The 12,535-nt window shown below is 37.2% G+C and overlaps 1 protein-coding gene across 16 annotated transcripts in view; it reads left to right on the top strand.

Moving 5' to 3' along the window:
• The window catches only part of RAPGEF6 (Rap guanine nucleotide exchange factor 6), a 247,086-nt gene that overhangs the window by 217,024 nt on the left and 17,527 nt on the right, over positions 1–12,535 (top strand). For 10 of the 16 annotated variants that reach the window (XM_038413806.2, XM_038413807.2, XM_038413805.2 and 7 more), the window contains 3 exons: positions 5,080–5,271; positions 8,377–8,511; positions 10,255–10,368. In XM_038413806.2, the coding sequence (XP_038269734.1) occupies positions 5,080–5,271; positions 8,377–8,511; positions 10,255–10,368 (441 nt within the window). The remainder of the gene's footprint in view (positions 1–5,079; positions 5,272–8,376; positions 8,512–10,254; positions 10,369–12,535) is intronic. The other 6 variants (XM_043491153.1, XM_043491154.1, XM_043491149.1 and 3 more) reach the window with 1 other exon arrangement.

Raw genomic sequence — 12,535 nt, 5'->3', positions numbered from 1 at the left:
GGGGACCCAGTTGAAGAAAATTGTTGATGCCCGTGACTCAACGGAGCTGGGGATGAAGAGTTTGGGGTGTAGAAGGGGCTCAGGGCTGGGGCAGAGGGTTGTGGTGCGGGGATGAGGGCTGCAGGGTAGGGCCAGGAATGAGAGGTTCAGGGTGTGAGAGGGCTCTGGGCTGGGGGTGCAGGCTCTGGGGTGGGGCTGGGAATGAGGGGTTTGGGATGCAGGAAGGGCTCCAGGTTTGTTGGGGGCTCAGGGCTGGGGCAGATGGTTGGGGTGCAGGAGGGGGTCAGGCCTCTGGGCTGGGGGTGCAGGTTCTGGAGATGGGGGGTTTGGGGAGCACGAGGGGGTTCCGGGTTTGGGAGGGGCTCAGGGCTGGGGCAGGGGGTTGGGGCACGGGGTTAGTGTGTGGACTTACCTCTGGCAGCTCCCAGTCAGCAGCGCAGCCGGCGTGCAGAGGCAGGCTTCCCATCTGTTCTGGCACTGCGGACTGCACTGCGCCCCGGAAGCAGCTAGCAGCAGGTCCGGCTCCTAGGTGGAGGCACACAAGTAGTTTTGCACGACCTTCTCCTGCAGACATTACCCCTCCCCAGCTCCCTTTGGCCAGTCCTTGGGGCAGCACGCAGAGCCCCGTGGCCCCCCTGCCTAGAGGCCGGACCTGCTGCTGGCTGCTTCCGGGGCACAGCACAGCGTCGGAAAAGATAGGCACTAGCCTGCCTTAGGTGGGTAGCACAGGACTTTTAACGTACCGGTCGGTGGTGCTCACCAGAGCAAGGCGACCCAGTGCTTTACATGCCGCGACCCACTGTTTGAAAAACACTGGGGTAAGGGGTCTGCGAAAGATTATCGTTACCATAGAACTGTGGTTTTCAACCTGTGGTCCACGAACCCCTGGGGGTCCACAGGCTGCCTGAGATTTCCAAAGGGGTCCACACCTCTGTTTGTAATTTTTTAGGGGTTCACAAATGAAAAGGAGGTTGAAAAGCAGTGTAATAGAGCAATATTATTTTATTGGAAAGTCTGTTAAGTAGCTGAGTGTCTGATCTACCTGTTATTACTGTCTTCACTCTTTATTTTATTTTATTTTTTTTTTAATGTCAGAATCTAAATTTAAGTAAGACCTGATCATCAAGAAATGTGTGTCAGGTTTTACATCTCGCAAAGATGTAAATAATACCAATGTTTATTTATAAGCATTTTAATGTTTTTATCGAATTAACGTTTTTATCAATTTAAATTTTCACAGTTATGGAAAATTAAGGAGGGAGATTAGACAATAATTAGTTAATGACAGTAGACACTGGGATTGAGAAAGTTTAAAGCTTTATAACCATTAAAACACAAATTGTCAACATCACAAGTCAAAATTATACCAATTTATATATCCTTCAGACAAACTCTTAAGTTCTCATCAGCATTTTTTCTTACTTTTGGCTATCTAATTTCTATTATCAATGGAAATATTTTTTCATTAGTATTTGTGCATATAGTGAAATCAATGTTTACTGATAAAAATCAAATTTTTCCAAGACTATGGGTGTGTTTTTAAGGAATATGCAGGGACACCATTATCAGTGAGTATCCAGTGCTGTTCGATTTTAGTATTGAGAACAATCTCAGAAATACTCATTAATTTTAGAAAGTGAGTTTGTGATTAGTTTCTTATGGAGGCCCTTTATCCTCCTATAATTTTTTGTTAAATGACACCTGCCTAACAGGTCATATTTCCAATTTTTTTTACAGTATCTTCATCTGTGAATTGTAGAAGGCTTTCTATTTAAGATTTCTCATAATGTTGTTGCTTATACACCATTTATTAAAAGTTCTTTCTGCAGTGGAAGTGATTTGGGGCTCATGCAAATGGCCATGCTTGAATCCAGTTAGTGATTTTGAAATTCATGTTGGCACCGTCAGAGAATATGCCAAGAAATTTAAAGAAAAAGAGTAGCTTGTATGAACAAAGAAAGCACAGCATGAACACAGCCTTTTTTCTGCTGCTTGTGCTGTATGTTTGGCAAAGCATGGTACTAACACAGTTTGCTCACACTTGGAGGCAGAACCATGCACTACATTTTATATTGAGTTTTCTCCTAACAGAACATATAATGTGGAAGTCTCAGTATATAATTTATGTGCAAACTTAAAAGATGTCCCTATCATGCCCAAGTGTCAGAAACATGAATGTTACAAGGTCATCTTTCAATGCTTTTAAATAAATTGTGGCATCCAGACTTCAAATACTGTTTATCCTGTTTGTGCAGCACTATCGTTATGTATTTGTTTAGATATAGGGTCTATACTGACTATTTTAATTCCATGTGCCACAGCAATACAAGTCAGATTTTTGTGATGCTTTTACAAGAGGGTATTAAATGGACACATGAATAAATATAGTACAGTGAGAGCTGTACTAATATAGCTGACTAGCTCGAATAACAGAGGAAAGCAAACCTTATGATTCAAGTTAAAAACTAACAGCTAGTGGGAGTTGCTTAGGAATCTTGTACCCTTTCCCTAAATCTTAAAAAACACTTTCACAACTGGAAGATTGCAAAAATGACGACAAGGGTTGCTCTCTTCTCAGCTATCAGGTTTAGGCCACAGCCAAAGTTTGACCACAGGAACTAGTGTTTTGACTTGTTCTGTTATGGCTAATCCTATTTTCTGACTTTAAAACCATGCCAGGGAAGTGGAAAGAATTGTGAATGAAAAATACAAGTGGCATAACCTAGTATGGCCCTAATTTAGCAAGGTACATTAACGTGTACCTAATTTATCTAGTCCCACTTCAGTCAATGGGATTAGGATTAGTCCTGTGCGTAAATTTACACCCATGTTAAAGTGTCTTCCTGAGCTGGGGCACATATATATATGTGGATTCACAAGTGGATCAGCTTTCTGAAGAGAGAGATTCAGAAATGCACAAACACACTGCTTCTTAGCAAGGTGGATTGAATTAAATAAGGTGATTTAAATCACCGATTTTAATCATGATTTAAAGCAGTGTATTAAACATTGATTTAAATAATCTATTTAAATCTGTTTTTACCTTTGTACTTTGCTGTTATATTCCTAAAGAGAGGTTGATTATCAACCTTTTGGTAACCACTAAAATATGTTTATTTGCAACTCACTGTAGCCTTTGCATGAAACTTGGTACTTTTTTTCTTAACCAAGAGAAAACACTATACACATTTCTTTAAGCAATTAGCTATTCAGATTCTTAATTTTTACATTTTTAAATTTGTTAGAAAATGGTGAATGATGCATTTTTTTTGTTTACTAGAGGGTTAATTTTTTTACTTATGATTTGTGTCAGGCTCTAGATGAATGGAATTCAATTAAATTCATAAAACAGCATTTTAAAGTTTTTTATTAAAACTACTTTAATGTACAGGCTTCATAAGAAAAGTAAATTTGTAACATGCTTTTTGCATTTAAAACTGATTTATTAAGCAAAGAAAGTATTATCAGTAGTTAGTGAATTGAACTGATTGTTTCTGGTCAACTTGTCCTTAAAGTTTTTAGAACTAATAGATGTCATCTTCTCACAATTACCGTAGTTTTCAATTCATAGTCTGGAAGAGGAAAACGTGCTTTCCTGCTTTTTCAGCTCCCAGTCAGTTTAACTGTGAATGAACTAGTCATTAAACCAGGTCCATCATGTGAACTAGGGACTCAACCCCTCCCATGTCCCTTTATTTATGCAAATGTTGCAGATGTTATGGGGTGGGGCAATATTATTTTCCCCTTTTCCTTTTGCTTTCAGCATCCACACATTGAACTGAACTAGCTGAATAAACTGAAATGAAGAAAATATTCTCTCTGCACCTGCAAAAGAATCTGATTCTGTCAAAAGCTGTTTCTGTCAAAACACTTCAACTATCTTGTTCCAGGTGCTTAGCCAGTGACTTCCACTAGTTCAGTGGTTAACCTTTCTTTAAAAGTTTGGCAGCAAACGTGCTGCTTGAGTAGTATTATTTTTATTTAATTTAAATTATGTTAACGGATCATAGATTAGACATTAGCATAAGTTATTATAACTTAAAATTAATTTATACAGTTCTTTTTTTAAGCTCTGTCCCAGCTGTCCTGATTGATTGATTGATAGATTGATTTAGCAAAACTGGGCATTTGTCCCGTTTTCTCTTGCCAACTGATCATCAGTTGGCAAACTGGGCATTTGTCCCGTTTGCTCTTTCCAACTGATCATCAGTTGGCAAGAGCAAACGGGACAAATGCACAGTTTTGTCAAAAAACTAGGATGCAACCCCTAGTGTGGCGCAGAGGAACATAGGGGGTGGGGTGGGAATTGGCAACGCCAGCCCCACATGGGAGGGAGAGCAGCCCAGGCTGGGCCAGCCCCACACAGGAGAGAGAGCTCAGGAGAGTGGCTTGGGCCCCTGCCAGCCCCGCACATGGAGGACAGAGGGACCAGGCAGGCCCCATGTGGTATCCCATTTTCCCTTTGGGAAAATACGGTCATCTTACTTCTCTGGAACTGCCCAGGATATAAATACTTGATCACCTGGAAGGGTATCGCCTTCTCACATGCACCTCATCCAGCCACTTTCTGTTCCTCCCTGCTCTGTCCAGGTAAACTTTTTAATTCCTTCCCCTCTGCCACCAGTTGTAGAGGGAGCTTCCTATAGGGGAAGCTATCTCTTTTCTTCCAGCTAGTTGGACAAAGGATGCACTGCGTACAGTTGCAGTGAGGACATTTTCTATATAGTTGCGAAGTTCATGCTTTTCAATGTTGTAATTTTGCACTGAAATCTAAAGTATGTTATTCGTGGAATTCAGTTATAATGGGAATAAATCAAATAATTTCTCATTGCATTGTGTGCCTACATAACTATTCGAAAGAGCTTTAGGAATATTTTAAACTTGTTTTTATGTATTTTCCTCTGAAATCTAACAAGACTGGGGTGCCTTGAATAGATATTATCTGTTATAGTATAGACTGCTGTTTAAAAGGCTGTTGTTGTCTGGTCAGTCATTTTCTTCAGTATCGCTATAATAAATCTTGAAAATTTATTATTATTAGAGTGCAAAGTTACTAATGTTCCATTTTTCCCATAACAGTGACCAAGAATTTAAATGAGAGAAGAGGTGCAAAATCCTCAGAAATGTCACCAATACCTATGAGGTCAGTTGGTCAAACCACAAAAGCCCATCTGCATCAACAAAACAGAATGAGCCAAGTTCTCCAAGTTCCAGCTGTTAATTTGTACCCGATGAGAAAAAAAGGACTGGCTAAAGACCATGTCACCTTCAGTGAGTATCTGCAATTTGTATTTCCAGTATTCAAAGTAGAGTAAATTTGTGTGGTTAGTAAGTTTGAGAGGGGGAGCGGGATTGGATTCCAAACCAACCAAATATTTGAAATATTTATTATGGAAGCATTGCAATCAGCTCAATAGTTCAAGGTTTCATTTACCCTTTTCATTTACATGTCTCACTCATTTCCATTTAATTATGTAAAAGAAAGCATAATGTTTATCCCACAAGAAAGAACAAAACATATCTTAAATTATTTGCACAACTAAGTTTCTGATACCTTTTTAGTTCTTAATGTATCTAATTACAAAACCCATTGTATGTAAAGATACTTTTTTGCTTTAGTTTCATAGGCCTCTTCTATAACATATATGTTAGCAAGAAAATAACCATTGCCTCATAGAGTGCTATTTGAAAAAGTAGAACTAGTTCAGTTTCTGAACCAGGCTAATTAAAGTGAATACAAACCTACCATCATAATCGGGCAGATAGCAGGTGATTTAGCATTGTGCCTAAAAGTATATATTTATTCTTCTGAATGGAAATCTTACAAACTAAGTAGAATTACATTCCTTTTTGCTTTCATGACATAATGAATACAATACATTTTAGTGAGTGTAATCACAGACGTAAATCACAGGAAATTTAATATTTCAATCTGGAGTACCATTGTAATGGCATTATGGTCAAACAGAATAACATATGTTTTAGTGTTATTAGTAACTCTTAGTAAGCATCAAATAGTATTTTATTTGTGTTTTCTGTTATTTAAATTTACCAATGTCTGAGACTCTCAGGGTTATATATTAAAATGCTGCTAAATAATATCCCTTTGACCTATTTCAATCTCTGAAATGTATAGTGCTTGTTTTTTGTTTGTCTTATTGACTTTGAATGATACATAATATTTTAAAGCTAAAACAATTTTAAATGACATATTAAATTATTCCATAAAACATTGAATAAAATTAGTGAATAGCGTAAAACAATTCTGCAGTGAATTGTGCATCAATTTCCACTTCAGAACTCAAAGAAGAAATCAGGAAAGTTAGTTCAACTTCACAAAAGTTGTTTTCCCCTTATCCTTACTGTTATTTCAAACATAGACATAGGAAGTTAGAAAACAAATCTATCTTTAAATTGGCCAACAGAAATTGATTCCTCTCAAATTGTTTTGTCCATGATTGCTTGAAGAAGCAGGTTCTCTCAGACACACAGATTTTAGCACTGCAATGTGAGTGAAATACAAATCACAGAACTCTTTATTGCACATCCTGACTCACTGCCTCTCAGCTTCTTAACCAGCACTATGGCACATCAAACATTTTTGCCACATCTTGCATATCTTTCTGTAAAACCTAAATTCAAAGGAATAAAGTGTGTTAAAGTGGTGTCTTTCAGGGAATGTAACTTTTTATAGTAAGCTTATTTTCCATCTTCTTATTATTCCCTCTCCTAGTTGTAGGAAGTAGAGTAGATGGCGGACTTGAATAGCTGTTAAATTTTATTCATCCACCATATCATTTGAAGTCGTCCAGCTGAACAGACTCAACCTGGTATTGGAGCTTGACTGCCAGAACTATGTGGGTCTGTTTTACTCTTACCTCCTTTATGAAAGGAGGTTAGGACACCTGTTGAACTACTGGAGCTCAAGCTATAACAAACCCTCATTAGTCAGATCCTTCTTTAACCAGTTTTTTAAACCTGACATTTCACCTCTGCATATTTGGATGCTTACTACATGATATGATTACTAACAACAGATGAAATACGTTGGTGAAATAGAAGTACAATACTTGATTTAGTGTGTAATACCCCCTAAGCTTCAGGAAAAATAATCTTTCTGAGGAAGAAGTTGTTTGGGGAATAAATCTCATGGAATTTAGTAAGAATGATTTCCAGGCCCAGCCAAATTTCTTCTGAATTCTGCGGGGTGTGAAGGCCAAATATTGGTCCTTCCTCAGGCTTATGTAGTATAAAAGGCAGTACTGGTCTTTTACTGAAAACAACTTTTAATTTATCCATTTTTTTTATCGGTTTATATTGATGATAAAGAGCAGCCTCGTTTTCTTATGTCATGAGCAATAAAAATACTACAGCAATTGAAAAATCAAGTCACTTGCACAAATACTGAATTTTAATTTTCAAATAAATATGGGGCTAAAATTTTAATGGTTGGCATGTAATCACCTCTTTTGTGCACACAGATGACTTTTTAGCACTTAAATGTCTATTTTCATACATAATAACCTGATTTATATGTGAAATAGTGGTAATTTCCCAGGCACATAGTCATGCAATTGCAGTGCATTTTTCTGTGCAGACCTCAGGCCACCTCCTTTAAAAATCTGGCCTCAGAGTGTTCTCTATTAAAAATGGCATATGATTCTGCTTTAATCTACTCAAGTGTCTGTGCAATTTTAGGTATTCCTAAAGCTAAATTCGTGGTGTGACTGTGAAGATGTCTTACTTCTCTCCTGGATTTTTGAAAAGTTCAGTGTTTCACTAACAATGTATCGGGAACTTAACTGAATGTTTAACTGTAGTAAACTACACAGGACTTACTAGTGGAGAATGGGAAAAGCCAATTTCTATGTTTTGCTTCAACTAAGTTCTCTATATGCTTTTATTTTTTTGGTTTAGTATGAATGTAGAGCTCAGAACAGGTGCTGGATTGACAGCCCTGGATACAAAGTTCTTTATCTCTTCCCCATGCCGTCATAACAGTGTATTGGGAGGAGATTTCAGGCTTCATAGCTTATTCGGTCCTTAATCTTTCTGCTTAGGCTTTCTAGCAGGGTATCAATTGTGATAGTTTCTATTGCCACCTGAAAGGCACTAAACTCATTTGAGATGGACCACTGAGCAATCATCAGATAGCAATATCTTTTGACCACTTCTGACCTGAGTTAAATTTGAAGCATCAGCTCACTACTGCTCTCTACTCACTACTAATCTCCTTAAGTAATCCCATGCCTCTTTCTGTTCATGCTTTTACACTAGCCATTGTGCAACCTCACCCTTCATTGTAATTAAAACAGATATCAAACTTATTACCTTGAAAGTAGAACAGTACAAAGTAAATTTCTGTCATCTTCATAGGTACGGGTTCTCCTCAGAAGTCACTCAGTCTGTCTGAGGAAGTAAGTAGTAAGAAACAAGCAGAAGATAGTATATCTATGGCATCCTCTTTGCACTCCAGTCCTCCTGCTTCTCCTCAGGGCTCTCCACACAAAGGTAGGAGTATATGCTTCTATACTCTACTCTGGCTTCCATCTTAGGAACTCAGTATTTTGTTATACTATAAAGATTGTTATGGATTTATCATTTATTTAAGTGATTCTGTGAGTATAGCAACTTTATGTCAAGAGTAACATTAGAAATAAGAGTGTTTTTATAATAAGAGTGGATGAATGTATTTCTGTAAAAATTAATATACAATACACAACTTTCCCATTACAGTATGCACATTTTTGAGACTGAAGTCTGGAATTAGACCTTGTTAAAATTTTGAAAAGCACCTAAGTCCTGTTTTCAAACATGAGTTAAGCACTTAGGAGCCAAAGTCTCATTGACAATCTATGTGATATAGGCTCCTGAGTACCTGAATTACTTTCACAAATGGGATATAGGTGCCTAAGTAATTTAGGATAACATTTTCAAAAAGTCTCTGTCTGAGCACTGCTTTTGGTGAATTTACTGTATGCATGTCGTGAGCACTACACTGTTAAATTAGTCTTATACCTGGGACATTCTGCCTCTTTTGAATCTTTTTCCTAATCATACTGTAAGTCTTTGTTTTACTAGCTTTAATGTGTTTTTATTATTAAAATTGGTCTTGCAAAAAACATTAAATACTTTTTTCCTCCATTCATCAAAAATAATTCTAACCAAACCCTGAATTTTTGCTGAACTACTGTGCAGACATGCAGGTGCAATGCCAGATAGAATTCAGGATCTTGGTGAAAACTTAGTTACTTACAAAGGTGTATTGGGAAATAAGTAATGCATCCTGCCGAATCCAGGGTCTCACCATTTACATTTTTGTGTTTGTATGCTGGGTTTTTCTTGCTATCATGATGTTCTGTCCACTTATTTTAAAACCCTTTGCCTTGAAGGACCTACATCACAATATTCACTAGTCACCTTTGGATGGGATTCCCTTGGAAGCCAGTTAACAGCTTACTAGTCAGCCAGAGTGGTCACTGCTGAATAGTGTAAGGCATTTGTCCCACCTTCCTTCATCCTGAACTGTTGTCTCTGAATTACTGACAACCCTGAGAATGAGGGATTGGATTGGGAACCGCGCATGGCAATTTATTGTTCATTTTACACTTCTCAGCAGGTGATCATGCTTGGGAAGATCTCATGAGAATTTGCTTCTGGCACCACATAACACTATTTCTTTTAGGAGGGTGTCCTTGGTTTTTGTTTTATCATCATAATACACATATAAAAGAAGTGTCTGTGTGGCCTTACTATTGAATCCTGCTGCCAGTTCTTACTCTGATGAGGTTTTCAAGCATTACTTTTAATTGTATGTTTCTGTAAACATGTGATTTCCATTAACTTTCATATGGTTCCATGAGAATCATGTTTTGTTTCTTCTGGATGATTTCATTAGTTTGACTTGCTTTTATCATGTAGGATTTTTTTTGTTTGTTTGGGGGGGGGGGGTTGCACCAGCTTGTTTTGATCAAGGTAGTCTATATCCCATCTTGTATGTTGTTCTAACATTCATTACTGAATTAAAATTAAAAATATACTTCACAAATAACTGAAATATCCCATCTCAGTCCTAAACTTCAGTTATTAGCTCTTCTATTGCAGGTTTTATTCTCTTTTATTCTCTGAGCTCTATCCAAAGGAGTCCTTATGCAGGATTTAAGAAAAAAGCCTTTATTAGGTTAAAATCAAAATGTTAACTTTGCTGTCAGATATTTTGTCATTTATAAAGATTTGTACGTTGTTTCTTTGTAGTTGGTAACATCCAGAGGTCTGATAACTGCGGTCAAATGAATCTCTCTGGTTCCTCCTCCTCACTTGCCAGTGAAACCAGCAACAAGAACAGTGGGCAACGCAACTATGGAATAGGTGGGATTTATTTACAAAAGAAAATTCAGGAGATCACTGGCAGAACAACGCATGGTTCTGGCAGTAGTGAAAAGAAAGAAAGTGAGGATGATAGAGACAAGGCAGAAGTTGAGAATAAGCACAGAAAAAGAATGAGATCCCCATTTGGAAGACATAGGGAAAGAAGTTTCTCCAGGGAGAGAGCAGCTTTGACACGTAAAAAGGAGGCAGATCACATTCAAGCTACAGAAGGAAATGAAAAACTAAAGAACATAGACAGTGATGCCCTAAGTACAAGTAGCCATGGCAACAGTAATAAGCTTGTCTGGTTCTGTCCACAATTGAGGCCCAAGAGGAGGAAGACTATATGATGCACTTTCTCCATTTTATATCAGGCATTTAAATGGTATCAATATTGTACATATGCATTTATTCATGTTAAAGTATGTGTGTATATATATTTTAGTTTCTAACAAATACCTCTCCACCTAATTTTTTTACGGGCAGTTCTTCACCTGAGACTGGCATTAGAAATCATTTAAAATATTTGAATTAGTGTACTTTAGTGCTAAGGTTAGAAATTCTGTGTAAATATACAATCCTGATTTATTTACATTACCCAGTAAATTTTAGTTTCTTGAAGTCTACAGAAATATTAAAATCTGTAACATTATTTAGACTTAAAAAATACTCCGTATTTCTGCAAACTCCTGCAAATATTGCTTGATAAAAGCAGCCACTGTATCATGCTGCCTTATGTTTCTGTCAGACATACTTTAGTGTTCCTTATTGGTGACAGTGTAGTAATCTTGATTGCCCAAGAATGTACATTATGATATAAATCAATCCCTTCCTATTCCCAGCTTTGACTTCTATTTATTTAATTTTTTTTAAAAGCATGGTATCTCCTACTGGTCTGTGTTTTACCAAGCTAAACTCCCAAGCCAAGCTCAGGTTATTATATTTGTAGTTAGTATATGTGTGTACACACATTATTATTTATTTTTCAGATAGCGCAGGTCTGTTTCACAACAACTACAAGAACTCGTTTGTAAAGCTATTTGAGATCTTAGATGAAGAGTGTTTAAAAAAATCCACTCTAGTGGGTGGTGTTTGTTATGATGATCTAATCGTTTAATTTCAAGAGTCAGCATCTGGGATAAAAGATCTCTTAAAAGTTATACATGGTGTGTAGGTTGGCTTTTCATGAAGAGGAAAAAGTAATAAAGATGCTTAAATATTTAAATTCATGAAAGACATAAACAGATGAAATTTAGAAATATATGGTGTTGCATATTAATATACTGAAAAGTAAAGAAATTGAGTTTAATCTAAAATGTCAATCTTAAATACATTTATTTACTCTAAAGTTACAGTTACACTCATGTTTATCAAGCTAGAGTATCTATTTCAAAGTTTAATTTGTGTGCCCAAGCTTCAAAAACTGTAAAAAATAATCTGTAAATATATTTGAGTTATACAGCATGGCCATTGCCTCCAAATGTCAGGTTATTTGATCAATGTTATCTTGGTATGCATGGCATCAGTCGTCGTGCTGCGTCGTACATGTCACTAAAATTGCTTTTGTATAGACGCGTCTGTTCAGATTTTTCTCTGATTCTGAAGTAAATGTTTCACTGTCCAGTACAAAAGTACGCCATGTAGATTTTTACTTAAAGATGAAGTGAGACACTGTTGATTCATACTAGTACAACTGGGAAAGAATCTTGATCTAAGAACAGTGCATCAGCTGCAAGCTTTGTATGGTCTCCTGTGAAGGAATTAGATAGTGATTTGATTAATTTACCAGGAGGCTAAGTGAAGTCTCTGTTCTCAAATGTCCCACTGTCCTCATCAAATGAAGGTTCAAGTCTTATGTGCATGTATGAGTTTGTACTCAAAATATAACATATCAACTCTAATATTTAGTAAGCATTATCTGTCTCAGTGCAGGCAGGGGAGACTGCTCAAGTCTAGCTTGAAATAGAGTGGACTTTGTCCAGTCACCCTGTGGGAACCCTCAAGCAGAATGAAAATCTAAATTATTAAAAGAAGGTAGAAGCCTTAGTCTAAGGCATGCTTCCCCCAATCAAAGAATGACCCACAAATGGTAGTGGAGACAGTTATCTTAAACGAAATGTTCAAAGAAAGCAGATTTGTGAGACACCTGCTCATTGGTTAATTTTGC

Source organism: Dermochelys coriacea, chromosome 8 (genome assembly GCF_009764565.3).
Source record: "Dermochelys coriacea isolate rDerCor1 chromosome 8, rDerCor1.pri.v4, whole genome shotgun sequence".
NCBI lineage: Eukaryota > Metazoa > Chordata > Testudines > Dermochelyidae > Dermochelys > Dermochelys coriacea.
Note: the sequence above shows the minus strand (reverse complement) of the source record. Positions and strands in the feature narration are given on the sequence as shown.